At 44.1% G+C, this 20137-nt stretch overlaps 1 protein-coding gene across 1 annotated transcript; it reads left to right on the top strand.

Moving 5' to 3' along the window:
* The first annotated feature begins 7700 nt into the window (after positions 1–7700).
* On the top strand, positions 7701–19924 carry LOC137527381 (growth hormone secretagogue receptor type 1-like). The gene is made up of 2 exons (XM_068247895.1): positions 7701–8406; positions 19079–19924. Exons 1-2 carry the CDS (start codon positions 7701–7703, stop codon positions 19378–19380), a joined length of 1008 nt encoding a protein of 335 aa, XP_068103996.1. The 3' UTR covers positions 19381–19924.
* Positions 19925–20137: the final 213 nt, after the last annotated feature.

Below are 20137 nucleotides of genomic sequence, written 5' to 3'. Positions count from 1 at the left end.
GATTGTTCGCGTTCCCAGCCTGTATATCGCCCCCTATGCTGCTATTGCGGCCAGGAGGTGGCGGCTGGTGGCGGCGAAACCGGAAGTCGTCGCCGGCGGGTCCTGGGACATCGGAGCGGAGCTGCGAGGGCACCGATCGTCTGCTGGGGGCTGAGGGAAGCCCCAGGTGAGTTCATCTCATTTTTTTTAGGTGACTTAAGGTTCGCTTTAAGCAACTATATGTGGAGAAAAGACTTATAATTGCGCGCTGTGCAAGAGTTTGGGTCCGCTTTAACGTGGACATTAACTCTAGCACAGGACAGTAGGAAAACAGAGAGAAGTGCACCCTGTAAGAATTTAGCCTGTCTAATTCCCCCTCATTTGTGTCTAGTCACAAGTTGTAATTTGATCTCTCCCATGTCACTTGCTGCCACGGCTAATTTGAAAGCACAGGATGTTAACAATATGTCTGTGTAAGGCTTGGTGGTGTATTCTCCACAGTCAGCATGCAACGCATGAGCTGGCGTGGAGGAGGTACACACACTAGCACAAGGCTATCCCTAGTATAGTGGAGGGGAGGACTGACTCCAATAGGAAATTGTGTCGCACAGAGCCGGTGCAGATCTGACAGCCACAAACAATGCTTTCGCTATAACGTCTCAGCGCAAAGTAGCGCTGAGCGCACAAACCAGAACTGAGGAGATCAGGACAGGTAAACAGAATGAACGCTTGCTAAACTAGCCACTACTTAGTGACAGCAAGCGTCCACAATAACACAGACTGGAATGAGGCAGCCAATGCGTTGCGGCGATGGCGTGCCTCACAAAGACAGGACAGGATAGTCAGGAAATAGCAGGATCAAGATAGATGAACGTAACACAGACAAATATACAATAAGTATGTTTTCCTAGCGTATTACAATTACAGCTATCAATGAAACTATTTGTAACGTCTGACTAACATATGTATATATCGGCAATGAACCGATATATGACATAAGCAGGAACGCTGACTAGGACTGGAGTAATACAGGGAACAGGACTCAGAAGTATTCGCTATTTCTTCGCAGAGATGAACGCAATCCACAAACGGTAACAGAACAGGATTCAGAAGGATTCGTTATCTCTTCGCAGAGATGAACGCAATCCACAAACAGTAACAGAACAGGATTCAGAAGGATTCGTTATCTCTTCGCAGAGATGAACGCAATCCACAAACGGTAACAGGACAGGATTCAGAAGGATTCGTTATCTCCTCGCAGAGATGAACGCAATCCACAAACAGAACCAGGAGCAGGGTAACTACCTCAGCACGGGTGGTCACGGTACGCGCAACCTACCAAAACGTGCTGGAAAGTTGACTAACTGCACGCAGGATATAAACAGTTCGTGTACGTATACATCAGCGACACTGATGTATCAACGTAACACAAATACAAGGAAAATAATAAACGTGCTGGTATGCATATATATTGGCAATGAACCAATATATGATGCAAAGACCAGCAAAGTATCTTTAGAACAAGAAACACGATCGAGGGCTGAAGCGACAGCAAGACAGGCTTAAACTGAAGCTATGAAAACCCAAGGAAACCCTGCAGGAAGCAGATCTTTATACTGAGGTCATCCAATGGGAGCAGACATGCAGATTCCCACACAGGTGAATGATAATCAGTCACAAGCTGACAGCAGGGAAAGACAGACAAAGCTATGCAGCTTGCATGGAAAGACATCAGAACTGCCTGAGCTGCAGCACTACTACTTCCAGTAACACCTGCTGCAGCAGCGATCATTACAGTACCCCCGCCCTTAAAAGCGGATTCCAGACGCTTTTCAAAACTGAAATTCCCAACAAAACAGTCTGACTGATAATTCATGATGACCGGGACAGCCCGGCAAGACCGAATTCCAGAATCAGTCCCCACAAGACTGGACCCATCAGAACCAGAACCTACAGAACCATGCCCATCAGTACTACAAGCCCCAGTGTGACACCCATCAGAACCATGATTTCCAGAAGAAAGCCCTCCGAAACTCCCTGAGCGATACCCACCGCCTTCCAGGAACCGTTCAGAAACGCCAAAGCCTTTGCAATGCCCACCGGGACTGTCTTTACCAACACAAAACCCACTGTTGAACCAGTCCAAGGCACCAGGACAAGTTTTCTCAGAGACCTCCCAGAACACCTTGAAGCTCCAAAGAGATCCCCATAGGTCAGAACGCCCCTTAGGCTCACATGGAGAACTATCAAGAACCCCTATGGAACCTAGGGCAATTCCCGAGTCAGGGCCACAAGGACAAACATCAAGATCAGGGCTTTCAGGGACCAGAACCATCTCTGGGCATGCAGGCAGACTGGCAACATCAGAACATGTTCCCACTAAGGAAGCATCAGAGCACGCTAACACCTTAGACACACTTGGGCATTCTGGCACACAAAGAACATCTGGGCACACTGGCACAAGAGAAACCTCTGGGCATGTCAAGGAACTGTGAGACTCAGGGTCAGCCAAGACAGGACCAAAACCAGGACTGGCCCAAAAAAAATCATCATGACTAGACTTCGCAACTACTGGACTTTTACACGAGAATGCAGGATCAGACTTAGATGTCGCTGATTCCAGCAAAGTCAGTAACAAATCAGATTCAGGGGCACTAACAAGACAGGACAAATCTTCTGATGTATGCACTGAACCAGATAGGGACTCCACAACTACCTCTGGACTGGACAGAGACTCATCTAATACACTGGATTGGAGCTCATGAGGCGCTGCAGAACAAGTCAGTATTGCAGCAGCCCCCACTGGACTAGGCAAAACTGAGGAATTCCCTGGACAGGAAGGGGACTCTGGAACCTCTGCCACAGCGGCCAGAGAACCAGAATCTTTCAGGATACAGGGCTGGATTTCAGGAACACTCATCAGACCGGACTGAAATTCTGAGATTTCTATTATTTTGACCAGAGAATCAGAATTATCCATGTAACAGGGCAAGACTTCTGAAACATTCAGAGGACAGGGCTGGAGTTCCTCGGCTGTTACAACACTGGAGAGGGACTCAACAACATTGGTTAAATCAGACTGTATACAGGGCAAGGTATCTAAAGTACTGGGTGAAGCATAAGACTCTGCGACCACAGCTTCACTGGACAGGATCACTGAACAGTCCATATTGCAGGGCAAAACCATGGAAGCACCTGCTGGACAGCATAATGATTCTGTGACCTGAGTTTCATTTGAGAGATCTACTGCACAATTCATGGTACAGGGCAAATTTACTGGAACATTTTCTGAACAAGGTAATAATTCTGCGATTTCAGGTTCACATAGCAGATGCTCTGAGCTATTCACGAAACTAGAGCGAGGTGTAGAAACAGGAAGATCAAGACACAATGTTTGCGCATCTGAATCACCATTCATTTGTAAAATTGGAAAATTCAGATGCTGGGGTTCTGAGGTTTCTAGACAGGATTGCTGGGACTCGGAAACTGATGTAGTGCATCTATTGGCATCTGCTGGATCAGACAGGAGTTGAACTTTATTAAGGGCTGGTTCAGATGGACGTTTGGAGGCGTTGCGTTCGTTGGCGTCGCGTTCAGCAGCGTTCGTGTGCGTTTGGATGCGGTCGCGTTTTTTCTTCCCCTAGGGGGACATTAGCCGTCGCGGTTAGCCTCCCCTGGAAGCTACATGTAGCTTCCAGGGGCTCCTTGAACGCCAGGGAAAATCGGGACCCCAACGCCGCGTTTGTGTAAACGCGCTTGAAAGCTTGGTACAAACGCTCCCATTCACTTGAATGGGAGCGTTTAACACCAAGCCCTGAACGCTGGCTGTAAACGCTCTGCAAGCGTCCGTCTGAACCAGCCCTAACACAGGTAATTTCTGCAGAAGTGTTTGCAGAGTCAGGCAAGATTTTTCTGGTGTCTGTTTCACTGAACAAAGAGTCATGAGTACTGGCTAGGCTGGACTCGGAAGTCAGCAGGACCTCTGGATTCTCCGCTGAGAAATTTGCGCAGGGCAAGGTTAAGAATGTATCAGTGGCTTCTGTTTTACTGGTAAGTAACACTGAGTTATCCATGGTACAGGGTGGAATTGCAGGAACTTCAATTTCACACAAAAAGAGCTCCGAATCACCTGCTGAATCAGCCAAAGGTGCTGAAGCAGGCGGGTCAGAACGCCAAATTTGCGAATTCGGAGTCACATAAAAATCATCCAAAATCAGTTCCCACACATCAATCAATGGAGCCACAAAGTCATACCCACACACACCAGTTTTTATTAGGTTATAGGCAGACTTAATGCATGCATTCAATACTAATTCACTTTTTGCACTGTAAAATTGACAAAATGAACTTGAATCATTCTTCCATTCATTGACCAGAGCTTCCATCTCTCCTTTCTCAAATGGAGGATTCCAAGCATACTTAACAGGCGGATCATGGTTTGCAGATATGATTGTAGCAGGGACATATATTGGGTTAATTAGCAGGTGATTGGCAGATTCCTTATTCCTAAGAATCTCCAATACCTGTAGCAAGTGCTGAACTGTAGTGTATGCAAACTTTCCTTGCTTCACAAATAAGTTGATTTGTTCAATACTCTGTAATATCTCCTCATAATCATACTCAGATAATTATTTTAAACAAAAATCTTTATTTTCCCTAGCCAGGGAGGAAAGTTCATTAGTAGTTTCATAAGTCCATTTAACTCCCCTGAAAGACAATTGCATTTCATTATCTGTTAATGGCAGAATCTCATTATAGGTCTCAGTCGCTAAGGATAACGACTCTGCAGATCGGACACGTTTCTTAGAACGTTTGCGTTTTGCCTTAGACCCTGCTGTTTTTGGTGATTTATTCAAGGCTGCAGGAAAATTATCAGTAACACTTTCTGCTTGCTGAACATTTTTGCAAGCAATTGAAGGAGTAGCTGATTGGCCTGCTGCCAGGAGTTCATTAAGAGGAAAAGGCAATGGATCTATGCGCAACCAGTTATGGATCACAAACGCTAGAAATTCCAGCGGTCTCTCTTTCAAATCGGAATGATTGAGAACATCAAATACCCACTGGAATAATTCCCCTTTAAACAAAATATAACTTAGATGGAGTGCCCAGGTTGAAACAGGAGTCGCTTGGAGATCAGGATTGGCCAGGAACCTGGCACATTCAGAGAAAAACTCATTTTCTGTTTCAGAGCTAAGTTCTTCAAATTTCTTAAAGGAACAGGAACCATAATTAACAGTGTCATACTTTCTGGGAATCCCCCCCACAATGGGGATTGGTAATGGGGTTTTCATAATGTAAGGCTTGGTGGTGTATTCTCCACAGTCAGCATGCAACGCATGAGCTGGCGTGGAGGAGGTACACACACTAGCACAAGGCTATCCCTAGTATAGTGGAGGGGAGGACTGACTCCAATAGGAAATTGTGGCGCACAGAGCCGGTGCAGATCTGACAGCCACAAACAATGCTTTCGCTATAACGTCTCAGCGCAAAGTAGCGCTGAGCGCACAAACCAGAACTGAGGAGATCAGGACAGGTAAACAGAATGAACGCTTGCTAAACTAGCCACTACTTAGTGACAGCAAGCGTCCACAATAACACAGACTGGAATGAGGCAGCCAATGCGTTGCGGCGATGGCGTGCCTCACAAAGACAGGACAGGATAGTCAGGAAATAGCAGGATCAAGATAGATGAACGTAACACAGACAAATATACAATAAGTATGTTTTCCTAGCGTATTACAATTACAGCTATCAATGAAACTATTTGTAACGTCTGACTAACATATGTATATATCGGCAATGAACCGATATATGACATAAGCAGGAACGCTGACTAGGACTGGAGTAATACAGGGAACAGGACTCAGAAGGATTCGCTATTTCTTCGCAGAGATGAACGCAATCCACAAACGGTAACAGAACAGGATTCAGAAGGATTCGTTATCTCTTCGCAGAGATGAACGCAATCCACAAACAGTAACAGAACAGGATTCAGAAGGATTCGTTATCTCTTCGCAGAGATGAACGCAATCCACAAACGGTAACAGGACAGGATTCAGAAGGATTCGTTATCTCCTCGCAGAGATGAACGCAATCCACAAACAGAACCAGGAGCAGGGTAACTACCTCAGCACGGGTGGTCACGGTACGCGCAACCTACCAAAACGTGCTGGAAAGTTGACTAACTGCACACAGGATATAAACAGTTCGTGTACGTATACATCAGCGACACTGATGTATCAACGTAACACAAATACAAGGAAAATAATAAACGTGCTGGTATGCATATATATTGGCAATGAACCAATATATGATGCAAAGACCAGCAAAGTATCTTTAGAACAAGAAACACGATCGAGGGCTGAAGCGACAGCAAGACAGGCTTAAACTGAAGCTATGAAAACCCAAGGAAACCCTGCAGGAAGCAGATCTTTATACTGAGGTCATCCAATGGGAGCAGACATGCAGATTCCCACACAGGTGAATGATAATCAGTCACAAGCTGACAGCAGGGAAAGACAGACAAAGCTATGCAGCTTGCATGGAAAGACATCAGAACTGCCTGAGCTGCAGCACTACTACTTCCAGTAACACCTGCAGCAGCAGCGATTATTACAGTCTGCTTCCATGAAAGCAGAAAGTAGAAACAGTGCAGATTTATTTCAGAATTTGTATCAGCTGTAACAAAGAAATGCTTTTCTTTAAACGTTATTATGCTGTTGCGTATCTTTTAGAGCAGATAGGAAGTTCTGAGTTCAGGTCCGCTTTAAAGAATTAATGGCTTTCTTGTGATCATGATCCTATTGTTTCTTCAATCAAAACCTACTACTGTTAGTCACTTGGTACCAGCCTCTTTTTCTCATCCATTAGCCACATGAGGCTGGTGCTTCCATTGCCTTCCAAGTGGGCAATTGCTGAGGACACTGAGCTCCCTAGAAGGCCCCAAGTCAGGGATTGGAAAGGAGACAAGCTTATATTGAGTACAGTAGCAAAATGTAAGGGACCCCCTGTTCATATATCACCCCAGAACCTCATTTTACCTAAAACCGTCCCTGATGCCACAATCGTAGTGTGCAAATCATGGTGCACTTTCCGTATGGGCATGTTCTGTTACCGTAATCATATTGTAATTATTACTGGATTTCTTTCATTTTTATGTGCTGTGACAGTGCTGCGAGACTTGGTGACACAGAGAAGAGATAGATGGCTTAAAAAGCATATTTATCTTTCATGCATCATGTGAAACATTACAAAGCGCACTCAAAAATTGTGACAAATGTAATTTAGCGAAGGTTAATGGACTGTTAAAGTACTAAAGGGCATGTTTTTAATCTACTAATTGAACGCTTAAACACATTTCTATCAAATAAGGTGAAACACGTGGGAGCATTAGCTGTCCTCATTTTATATTAGAGAACAATTTTAAGGGGCGGAACCACACATGGAATTGACCTGGAACAATGCATCGGACTATCCCACAATGTGTATTTCTAATAGCCTTTTCAAACTGTGATGTTACTTATTGGATGCAGTGTGCTAAACAGTCACATCATCACCAGCATTATTTAAAGCTTTGATTATGTTTAATAAAAAAACTAGCTAACCAGTGTACCCAGAAGAGCTGTTATAGGATCACCAGATAGGACTTTTGGCAAGAGCAGAAGCAAGAAATGGATTTTAATAAAACAGATAGCCAACCTGGAACTTTCACAAATCGTACCATGGATAAAACAAATGCGTTATTTCATGTTCAGGTACTGATCCCAGTTACTATCATTTGTATTGCTTTGTTTGTCTTGGGCGTGACAGGAAACCTGATAACAATTCTGATATTCAAGAGGTACAAAGACATGCGGTCTACCGTTAACATGTACCTTTCCAGCATGGCGGTGTCCGACATTCTGATTTTCATTGGACTGCCCTCAGACTTGTACAGAATATGGATGTTCCAGCCGTACATATTTGGAGACTTCATCTGTAAGTTTCTGTTTTATCTGAGTGAGACCTGCACATACAGTACCATCCTCCACATTACCACCGTGAGTGTGGAACGCTATCTCGCTATTTGTTATCCGCTGAAAGCTAAAATCATGACCACCAAAAAGAGGGTGAAAATCATTATTGCCATTTTATGGGTTGTTGCCTTGGTCACAGCAGGGCCAATTTGGTTTCTTTTTGGCGTCGAACATCCTGTTGGAGGCCAAGCTGAGGAAACCGTGGAATGCAAGCAAATGGAGAGCCCTGTCCAGGATGGTCTTCTACATATTATGACCTGGGTGTCCACCATATACTTCTTCATACCTACCTTCTTTCTCACGCTGCTTTATGGTCTTATCTGTAAGAAGCTTTGGAGGAACAAGCATGGGATTCAGGGCCCAACTGCTGCAAACAGAGGGAAGCACCACAAACAAACAGTCAAAATGTTGGGTAAGTTATTTGGGCACCCATCTCGGTAGCCACGTAAAAGACCACAGTGCGCATTACAACTATACGGCTTCGAGGCAGTGAATTGAGCACCTGATATGATAGTAGCTGATTGGAAATGACATTTCTTACATTAAACACCAATTGATTGGCTATTAGTAGTTGAAAGGCTAGTAGCTGGGGGCAGCGGTGTGTGGGGTAGGTTTCAGGATGGGGCTAGTATTAGGCACTGGAAGAGGTGGGATAGTGTTAGGCATCAGGAAAGAGGATTAATGATAGGCATTAGGAGGGAGGGCAAGTGTGAGAATTGGCACTGGGTAAGTCTATAGAAAAAGATTGTCAAGAACATAGTACCAATATTTTCACTATCGGCATTGTCCAGCACCCAACTCACCAGGCGCGGCCGTTATACATACTTGACAGTGGAGGAGGAGCATTTAGGCCAGTGTGACACCTATTTTTTGTGTTGCGGTGGGCATGTGGTGCTCCTGCTGCATCCAACTGCAATTCGGAAAATGACAAATATATGACCCTGCGGTAGAGTGTGCCGATACGCATAGTGCCGCCCCTCGCTCAGTGACGTATTCCATGCTGGGCAGGGAGGAACATCACTAGCATCCCCATCGGTCCGTGCTTGCGCACCGCGTTGCACCATGCTCTGTGGTTCACACAAAGTGCGTTGCCCATTACTCTGGTGGTAACACGCAGTTGCCCTTGTGTCAGATCGAATATGCACCGGAAGGGACCTCAATAAGTGTGAAAGTCTTAGTTGTGCAATACCTCTCTGCTCAGCGGCTCTGTGTGCCATGTAACTGTCGCTGCGTGTCGACGCCTTGCATCTTCCTCAGGTCATGTGACTAGCTACGGCAATGGTTATATCCCGGGGCTGGCTGATGAATATTAATGTCATCCAGTGAATGGGCATTCCCAGAGGAAGGATTCTCATTGATCTTGTGTTAAAAAACAAATATCCATTTTTAAGAGAGGGGTTTTTATACATAGGATTCAATTATTCATAATAAATAATAAAATAAAATAATTAAACCATGTATAAAATTGTTAATATATTTGCATGTGCTGCTTGTTAATATATTTGCATGCACTGCTGCAAGAATTGTGGTAAACACAGGCTAGTTCCATCTCCCATCAGGTAATACCTTTTGTCCTTGAGTGCTGGACTTTGGTTTAATACTCTGGCCCAGACCAGCTCTGGAAAACAGCCAGTCCAATAGCTATGCAGTTGCATGCTATGTAATTTGTTTAAATTATTTTAATGATCAATTCCGAGTCATATGCCAGACCTTGTGCACTTCAATTGGGAATGCTTTTATACACAATACTCCTACACATCCCTTGTTGAAGAGAGCAGTGCCTGTGTATTCACCCAACCTGCAGGCAAGCCAGGCATCCTACAGGAAGTCTATACAAAGAGTTATCCCAGCAAGACACTTATCTTTGTACATTCACTGTACTTTTTCAAGGCATAATTATAGTGTCTGCTCAAGTGCCCTTTAAAAACAGTGACAATTATTCACTAAAGGCCTGTACACACTGAAAATCATCAAGCACAATCGCAAACACAATGCGGTTTTGAAATTGCATATGGTGCAATCGCATACTTGCATTTTTGCACAATTGCATTGTGTTTTTGCATTTATTTTAACCACTTGCCGACCGCACACTCATACCGTGCGGCGGCAAAGTGGTAGCTGGAGGAACAGTGACGCAGATCTGCGTCGCCAGGTGCCTCCCTAATTCAGCAGGAAAGGCCGCTCGCGCGAGCGGCCGTTTCCTGTTGGAACACGGAGCGGGTCTCCGTGAATAGCCTGCTGATCGCGGCTCGCAGACTAATTGTAAACGCAGAAGACGTATGTCTCCTTTGTTTACATTGAACGGCGCTGCTGTCACAGGCTGCACAGGACGGATAGCGTCCTGTGCAGCCCAGATCACCAGGGGGGACAGGTAGGAGAGGGAGGGGGGGAATTCCGCCGCGGAGGGGGGCTTTTAAGGTGCCCCCGCAACATGCCTATCGACCGGAGCGATCAGACCCCCCCTGCACATCATACCCATAGGGGGGAAAAAGGGGGGGGGGGTGATCTGATCGCTATCCATGCCACCTGATCTGTGCTGGGGGCTGCAGAGCCCACCCAGCACAGATCACAAAAAGCAGCGCTGGTCCTTAAGGGGGGGGGTAAAGGCTGGGTCCTCAAGTGGTTAAACGCAGCACTCAAAAAGCGCTGCAGTCACTGTGATTGCACATTTCTAAAAATGTGTCGCACCACCGTGTACAGGTCATCACGATTTTCATTATTTTTAAAAAAGCTTTGCGATTGAAATAATGCATGCAATCGTAAAAAGTGCATGCTGTCGCATGTAATAGTAAAAATGCAGTGTAACACAGCTAGTATGCACCGGATCAGCTGATTTTGGTGTGCGGCTCTGAGAGCCGAGCGCCGAAATTGGGCACCCATAGCAGCAATGTTATGCTACGCGGGGCGCATAGCGGTAGTTCGGGGCTCTGGCGGCTGCCAAACCCCGAATTATTACATCTATTAAAAAAGAGAAATATAGGGAGCACAGAGCTGGTGTATAATAGTATGAAATATTTATTACAACTTCTTATGGCCTATAGACATACAAAAACAGACAAACATGTACCCTCCCTTAAAACCAAAACCTGGAGCAACCGTGGGGCTATAGCAGCTGCATAAGACCGGAGTGCACTCCTATTTGGTCCATGAACATGCATGTAATTGAATTTTTCTTCAGGCCCAACGGTAACTTTAAGTCCAGGTGCAAACCAGATGAGGTCACCGGCAATGGCACATTCAATCAACCCGTGTAGGTATTTATATCAGTGTAAACCTCTGCAAACAAATTGCATACGCATCTCATTACTGACACTGCAATCGTGTCAAACCTCCGCTCCCCGCAGATGGAGCACGGCTTACTTTCCCATCACTTCCTATAATAAACAGCAGCCGTTCATTGAGCTTTGCCGTAGATATAATCTCACCACACCATAGTGTCGGTCGTCATCGGGGCATCATGCAGCGCTGTGAGGATTCTTAGTTCTGTCAGTAGCGAAGCGGGGGGAGGAAGAGATGCGGAGGTTCGGGTGATCCAAGCCGGGACACGCTTCCGGGTAGTGCTGCGTGTCACGTGACGCGTTTCGTCACGACCCACGTGACTTCTTCAGACGTGACGTAGGTAGGGGTGTGCATCCTTTTATGGCTTCGAAGTCCTCCCTTGACTTGAGCCAATTACGTATGGATTAAAAACAGTCCGTTTACTGCCATCTACTGACCATAGCGGCTATATGCACCAAGGAGATAATAACAGGACTCCTCATCAGCGTTTATAGAGCGTTAATGTCCGCATACTGGCGTTTTTTACAGAAAAGATTTTATGTTCAAGTCCCTATTGAGGCCTTTTGGATATAGGCTCTCACACTTGTAGATCCACATGGATTCTTTTCTCAGAAGCTGAGTATCATAGTCCCCACGGCGTGGGCTGATATTTAATTTATATATGCCCATAAAACGTAAGCCAGACACATCGGAGTTATGAGTGGTTTTAAAGTGTAGGGCCAGAGGATTCAGTTTCTTTTTATCAATGGTGGTACTCTTAATGTTAGAAATGTGTTCACCAATCCTGGTATTTAAAGATCTATATGTTTTCCCAATATAAATTAGGTTGCATGGACATTTAATCTGATAGATAACCCGGGGGGTATTGCATGAAATATAATCATTGACCCAGAAGGATTTAGATCCATCAAAATTATAAAACTGGCTGCCTTTATGGACATATCGGCACATATCACAATCCAAACATTTATGCATACCTTTTTTAGACGTTTTACATGCAGGGGGACCACCCCATCCGAACTCACTTCTAACCAGAAGATCATTCAAATTATTGCTCCTCTTAGCAGCCATGTGTGGATAATCACCAACTATTTTTGCCGTGATTGGATCCCTTTTTAAGAGATGCCAGTGTCTCTGTAAAACCTCTTTTATTTCCATATAGTGGGCACTATATGGGGTCACGACCCTTGACACACAATCATTTGAAACTCCAGTTCTAGAATGAGATGGGGGTGTCCCCGACTGTCCCTCAGCTTTTTTTAAAAGATCCACCCTATTTCTAGCGAGGGCTCTTTTGTATGCAGTAATAATAATCCTGTTTGGATACCCCCTTGTTAGCAACCTAGCTCTCAATTCACCCGCCTCTCTTTCAAAATCAGTTATATTACTGCAGTTCCTGCGTAATCGCAGAAACTGCCCAGTGGGCACAGCCCATTTTTGGGCGGGTAAATGGGAGCTACATGCCGACAAGAGGGTATTTCCCGCTGTGGGTTTTCTATATGTGCAAGTCTCCAGAGAAGTTCCCACTTTTTTGATTAAAAGATCAAGGAAGGAGATTTCCCCAATGTCATATGTATAAGTAAGGAAGATATTTCTATCATTTAAATTGAGTTCTGCAACAAATTCCTTTAATTCGAGGTCGTTTCCTTTCCAAAGCAAGAGGATGTCATCCACGTAACGTATCCACAGGGCGACGTGCTCCACATACCCACGAGTACGCCTCACGACCTCCTGCTCCCAATACCCCAAGTGAAGGCACGCGTAGGCCGGGGAGCACGTCGCCCCCATGGTAACGCCTCTCCTTTGTCTATATATTGATCCCCAAAATTCAAAGTAGTTGTTTTCCAGGATCAGCTTCATAGAGTCCAAGACAAATTCAGCATGAGACTCATGACCTATATAATAGTTCATTAAATAAAATTCAAGAGCCTCCAAGCCCTTGGGATTAGGGATGGAGGTAAACAGGGACTCAACGTCTAGTCCCACAAGTAGCCAGTTCTCTTCGAATTATTACATCTCCCTCCGAGTTGCGACAACTCAGAGGGGGAATAGTATTTAATTCCGCGGTGAGAGCCGTCATTCGGCTCTTACCACGCCAAACTGAACGGCGCCGACATGATATGCACCCAGTATGCACAGACCCTTACGGGGTTAATTTTAGACAAGTGCAGGGACACATTTTAAAACGAGGCTTGAGGGGGTAAAAGATACACTGAAACAAAAAAACAAACAAATTATGATATAATCAATTGGTTGTGTAGTACTGATATTTACTAGAACATTAGTAGCAAAGAAAATATTCTCAAATTTTTATTTTCCGTTATATAGTGTTTTTATAATATTGCACACTACTCGGCATTCTAAATTATCTACAGGGCGGGCCAGTGAACTTGACCTGTCCTCTGCAGTGAAAAAGAAAATACTGTGACTGACAGTTGAGAAAACAAGCTTCAGAAGACAGAGCTCTCTGAAACTTTGAAAGTCATGAAGCTCAATGGCTCTTTTGCATAGATAACAACTGGAGTTTCTTAACTCTTCCTGTACTGGAAACAATATTAGACTTATGTCTCTGCTCCTAATGTTTTATTTCTTAGCTGTACTACACATACAAATCATCGTATCATATTTTTTTTTCCGCTTCAGTGTCTCTTCTGTAACTTCTCTAGGAAAAAAACCCATACATTTAAAGCTAGAAAGATACAAGTGCAAAGAGAAAGAGGAATAAATGCAGGGCTCAGGTCATTAACAGTGATTGACCAGCAATAATCTGACAGCTGGAGATAAGGGGAGGGCTAAAGTGAAGTTGATATATCCTGTCTGTGATCAGTGAATGTGTGCAGGAAAACAGAGTTATGTAGAGTTCTGCTCTCTACAACCCCGGCACTAATCACTGCAGCTTGCATGTCCCAGGATCATAGCAGATGCAGAAGAGGATACTGTGACTGTCACCACACTGCGCTCCCAAGAAGTGAGAGAGATGCAGGGAACTCCAGAATTAAGGCTGCAAACCGAGTATGCAAAGCAGGGCAGCTGCAGACCAGGAGATATGATATACTTTGATATGTGGCCTTTCCCAATTCCTGCCGCCCCTCTGCTTTTTCTGCCTAAGGCCTTGGCCTTCCCAGAAATCCAGCCCTGGTTGTTATTAGGGGATGATGGCCACGCTAGTTAATGGGAGCAAGAGGTTTCAATACTTATTACAGGGGGGAGGAAGGATGCCTGATTTGTAGTTACACCTCTGCAATTGAGCTAGTATTCTCATCATACATTTGGAAACTCTAGCTAAGTGAGGCTACAAGCCATCATCAATCAACAAAACTAACATAACCACATTTAAGAGGGAAGCTCCAACGCTACAAACAGGAATAAAGATGAAAGGCATTTGCGGTTTTGTTCTACAACCAGGTCATGGCAAAGAGAACAGGCAGCAATCAGATGATCAAAGGCTTTCACAGCACAGAGTGTAATACCAGCTGTGCTGCTGGTGGAAGACTATGCTCATTGTCATTCTGCTCCAGTCTTTTTCATCACATATCCCATTCTATTAATAATATAGGAAGCACAAGCTCCAATATACTGCTATACAACTTCAGAGAACAGAGAATGAAGGTCAATTAAATCTGGGTAATTATGTGAAGCCATATTGAGATGGAAATGTTTCATCACCAAGTTATTAGTGTTATTTTTTTCTTTTCTATTTATAGGGATACTATTAAAATCAGTTTTCTTGATTTTTTTTACAATATTCTTGCTCACTTATTTATGCAGTTCCTTCTTAACATCCTAATGACGGACAAATCTGAATCATACAGATTCATTCTCCATGTAAAAATTCTCCTACAAGGAAAATACTTGGAGAAGCACATGACCTATTTGTACTTCTCAGACTGGTCATGAATAGCCAGCGCAGGAAGCAAAAGCAAGACATGTCCATGTGATCATGGCCAGCCAATCAGAGAAGTACAGACTGGTGACCTTATCAATCGATCATGTGTTTTTCTATGAACAAATAGAAAAACTTAAAAAATGGATTGTTTCCAGAGGTGCCCATGCATGGCATTGCTTTTTTTTTTTTTGCAGATTTGATCCATTGACCCTTCCCATCCCCCTACATAGCTGGTCAATAAATCCTGCCCTTTTTCTGAAAATGTATGGTGTAAAGTGGGGGTCTGGCTCGTCAGTCATTACATTTTTGGTTAGTGGGGAAGGTGAGGAATGACCTTCCCCACACATCAGACTATAGTCTTTGGAAAATGAAAGATCACAGACCAATCTTACCACCCTTCATGTAGCATGAGAGCCATACTCTACACAGTCTATTCCATGGAGCTGAACTCCCCATCAGAAAAAATCTTTGCAAGATGCTGCACACAAAGATGCTGTACAGACACAAAAGATCAGTATCTGCAAAAGATCTGTTCGTGCAAATTGCATTCATAGTCTATGAGATCTGCAGATCCTCATACATACCTTGTTTAACTGACATTCATCTGCAGATCTGAAGATCCATCCTGGTGGGTCTGATCTGCAGATGAATGCCTGTTAAACAAGGTGTGTATGATGATCTGCAGATCTCATATGAATGCAATTTGCAGGCACGGATCTTTGTCAGGAACAGATCTTTTGCAGATACTGATCTTTTGTGTCTGTACAGCATCTGTGTGTGCAGCATCTTGCAAAGATTTCTGTCTGATGTGGAGTTCAGCTCCATAGAATAGACTGTGAAGGTATGGCTCTCATACTACATGGAAGGGGGTAAGATTGGTCTGTGATCTTTCATTTTCCAAAGACTATGGTCTGATGTGTGTATGAGCCTTAAAGGTGGCCATACATCAGCCGACTTGGCAGCCGATCGACCATCAGATTCCATAATTATCGAATTGGATGAAAATCGGTTCCTACAAAAGCATGCCTGATCGACGTGACCAATTCGGGCTGAAATTGGTCGCTTGTATCGATCAGACATGCTGCAAGATGTAGGGCCGACTTGGTCGATTGGGTGCGCGGTGGTAGAAGCAGAGGATCAGCAGGATAGCCAGGCAACTAGTATTGCCTAAAAGGTAATAAATATAGCAGCCTCCATAGCCCTCATAATCATCTGTCTGCAAATCTTCTACTGGTGAGTCTTCATGTTTGCAGTTGCCTTGAGGCTGGTTTCACACTGCATATTGCCGGTGGTGGTGCAGTGCGGTCTGGGGAATGCAATGCACCGCCAAAAACAGGCCTTTGGGAATTACCGTGTTGAAAGGGAACATCAGTAGAGATCTCTTTATCGTTCTCGATGGCTGGGAGCGTTCTCAGTTTGCACAGTTCACAAAGGCTTAAACCGCGCAACTACAAAATGCTACCAGCCATGGGAGCACAAATAAGAGGCCCGCAATCACAGCTGTGGTCAGCAATCTTTTGGAAAGGGACATCAGCACCCTGGAGGGCAGTGTAACTACAAGGATGTTCCTGAGGCAAGATTGGTAGGGGGGGGCTGGGAGAAGCCCCAGGTAAGCAAATCTAATATTGCTAGGGGCTGGGAGAAGCCCCAGGTATGCAAATCTAATATTATTATCTCCAGCATGATCTTAGTGAATTGAGGCCAATGGCTGCTGGAGATAAGGCAAGAGAAAACGTACCTCCACACAGTAAGAGAGTTATCTTATCTCTTCATTCCTTAAGTTACCTCCTCTGTAGTTAATTTACCTCCTCTGTAGTTATTTTCACATGCAGCTAATTAACAGCCTGTCTTTAACTCTGGAGTTATTTTAAGGATTGGAGAGTTAATTTAAAGACAGAAGAGTTAACTTTAGGCTTGCCTGAGGTAAAATGTTTCCTGAATACTACATGCCTTATCACCATGGTAACAACTCTAGAAGAGTTATTAAAGACAGGAGATAAGTTTAGTGAATTGAGGCCATTGTAAGGATTGAAGAGTTAACTTAAAGACAGAAGAGTTAACTTTAGGTTTGCCTGAGGTAAAATGTTTCCTGAATACTACATGCCTCGTCACCATGGTGATAACTATAGAAACGTTACTAAAGACAGGAGATAAGCTTAGTGAATTGAGGCCACAGACTACAGTAAGGAGGGCCAGTTCTGAACTTGAATTTTCATTGTATTATGTAAAGTGCTGCAGAAAATATATATTGTAAATGTACAATGATATTACTACACTCCCTAGTTTTTACAGAATTATCACACTAAGGTCTACATTGTTCATCCTGGATTTGTTGCTTTCTGCATAATCAGCTACATCAGGGGCAGTCCTACCATGAAGCCCGCTCAATCATGTGATTCAGGGCAGCAGACTGTAGGGGACAACATCAGCTCTACACTCAGCTGATATTTTTTTAGTCCCTCCCTCTGCTCTGCTGCTTCTGCCCAACTGATAGAGTACTGAGCTTGTCTGCTGTTAGTCTGTGTGTGCTGACTAGTGTTGTCCGGATCATGAACGATTCGGATCTTTGATCCGAATCTATTTTATGAGTCGATCATCCGAATCATCAAAATGAGTGATTCGGATCGCAAAAGGGGCGGGGCCAGGAGCTACACGCCCCCTCTCAGCGGGGTCCTGGGAGCAGAGCAGAGATGGATCGCTCTGTTGGATGGGAGGCAGCCTTGCAGGGAGACAGGTAGATGAGAGAGAGGGGACATGGGTGCCACTGCCAGATATGTGTAGAGCACACATACTGGCTATAACGTGCTGCCCATTATAGGCTGTCTGTTCCGTAGTGCTGCACAGTGATCACATGGTAAGCTTTTTGGCTCAGCACAGCTCAGTAACTTTGCAGACAGTGTGATTGAAAGGCAATATAATCCTCCTGCACTCGGCACTAAACAGCTGCACTTATCTTCTGGGAATGCTTTCTTTCACTGTGCGACCTTTTCTTTCAAAGTGTACAGATGAACATATAGGTGAAATATATGTAAAGCATAATGATTGCAACATGTGGATATTGTGTGCAAACATTTCTGCTCTCTGCTCGTCCCTCCTCCCTTCTCTGTCCACTCCCTGCCCTCTGTCCATCTTCTCCCCTTCTCTGTGAGTCCACTCCCTCCCCTTCTCCTGTCCACAGACCTGTCCTGCTGTTCATTTCACCCCCCTATGCTTCCGGGAGTAAAATGATCCGAGATTCGGATCAAAGATCCGGATCTCTTCAATGATCCGATTCGAATCATCCGGATCATTGAAAAGATCCGAACTTCCCATCTCTAGTGCTGACATGCCCCTTATTCAAAAATGTACTGCTCTTTGTTAGCCCCACCTCCTTGCCATGTGCCATCTGCCCTCTGGTTTCCCAGATAAAAAGGGCACCTAAATTGCATATATACTTTGTTTCATGCATCAAACAGTCTATTATTATTATTTTTATTTATATAGCGCCAACATATTCCGCAGCGCTTTACAAAGCACAATAAGACGACAAGGGGAACATAGGTACAACTAACAAATGTACAGCAGAGTTCCAAGCAGCACAAATATTGTTACAAAAACAGTAAACATTAGGAGGATGACCCTGCCCTTGCGAGCTTACAATCTAATGGGTTGTGGGGGACACACTAGGTAAGGGGGTGGAGGATGGACGAGGCAGTGATCCTTTGTCTCTGATTACATTATTATTATTTATTGTATTTATAAAGCGGCAACATATTACACAGATAAGTAAATAAGGGCTATAGAATGTTATAAGCTTGTCTGAAAAGGTGTGTTTTAAGAGTGTGTTTGAAGATGTCCAGGTTTGGAGCATGACGTACAGGCTGTGGAAGAGAGTTCCAGTCTAGAACCTGCCCTGAACTATATTGTGTTTTTCTTACAGCTGTGGTTGTTCTGTCCTTCGTGCTATGCTGGCTTCCATTCCACATTGGACGTATCTTGTTTGCCTGTGCAGGAATAGGAGAATCTGAAATGTTTGATCTAACACAGTACTTTAACCTCATCTCCATGATTCTGTTCTATCTTGGAGCCTCCATCAATCCCATGTTGTACAATATTATGTCACAGAAATATAGGGCTGCCATGAGCAAGATCCTGAAACCAAGACAAGATCCATTGTCCAGGAACACCACAAGGAGTGAGCAGTCTTCACTGGAGGGGACAGAAATTATTTCTTTCATATGACATTAACAAGATTTCATAGCGACTCATAGCAGCACATAGAAAATTATTCAGGAAACCCATTTTTACATCAATTATCCTGGTTTCAGCCTTAGAAATGTGACCTGCATGTATATATTGCTGTATATTGATGTGTAACCCCGCCCTCCCAATGATGATTAGCCTACACTATAATTGCATGCAGCCTTCTGCCCTAGAGGACTCTGGGAGATAATTTGACATTACTGCTCACCACACTACACCCACGATGACACATCTTGCCAGCAGTAAAGATGATAATATCACTGCTACATTTAAAGGACAACTATTAACTAAAATTCTAAATGCCACATATATTTCCAGTAATTACTAGCAAATGGCAATACAAAGGCTTTTTTTCATATTTTATGTAAAGAAAATATGATATTTACAGAGAACAGTTTTCACTGTGGGCATTACTATGGAGGACTTTGTCCAGCACATCCAGCATACAGAAACAATCTTCACTGACTGTAATCCTGTTACTAGAATCTCTTCAGAATGATAGAAAGCAGAAATATAGCTTCAAATAGTGTGTAAATAACTCATCAGCTGTTTCTGTGTCTCTGTCTGCCTCACACAGTCTAAAGTAAACAGAGTTTACAGCCAGGAAGAGCTCATTCTGAATGGGGGGAGCATGTAAGTACAAGAAAAAGTACAGGTCCTTCTCTTCAGATCCCTCTACAGCTAAAAAAATCTCTCAGCTGTTCGCTTATGATCTGTGAGAAAGCAGGCAGGGTAG

Source organism: Hyperolius riggenbachi, chromosome 8 (genome assembly GCF_040937935.1).
Source record: "Hyperolius riggenbachi isolate aHypRig1 chromosome 8, aHypRig1.pri, whole genome shotgun sequence".
Classification (NCBI taxonomy): domain Eukaryota; kingdom Metazoa; phylum Chordata; class Amphibia; order Anura; family Hyperoliidae; genus Hyperolius; species Hyperolius riggenbachi.
Note: the sequence above shows the minus strand (reverse complement) of the source record. Positions and strands in the feature narration are given on the sequence as shown.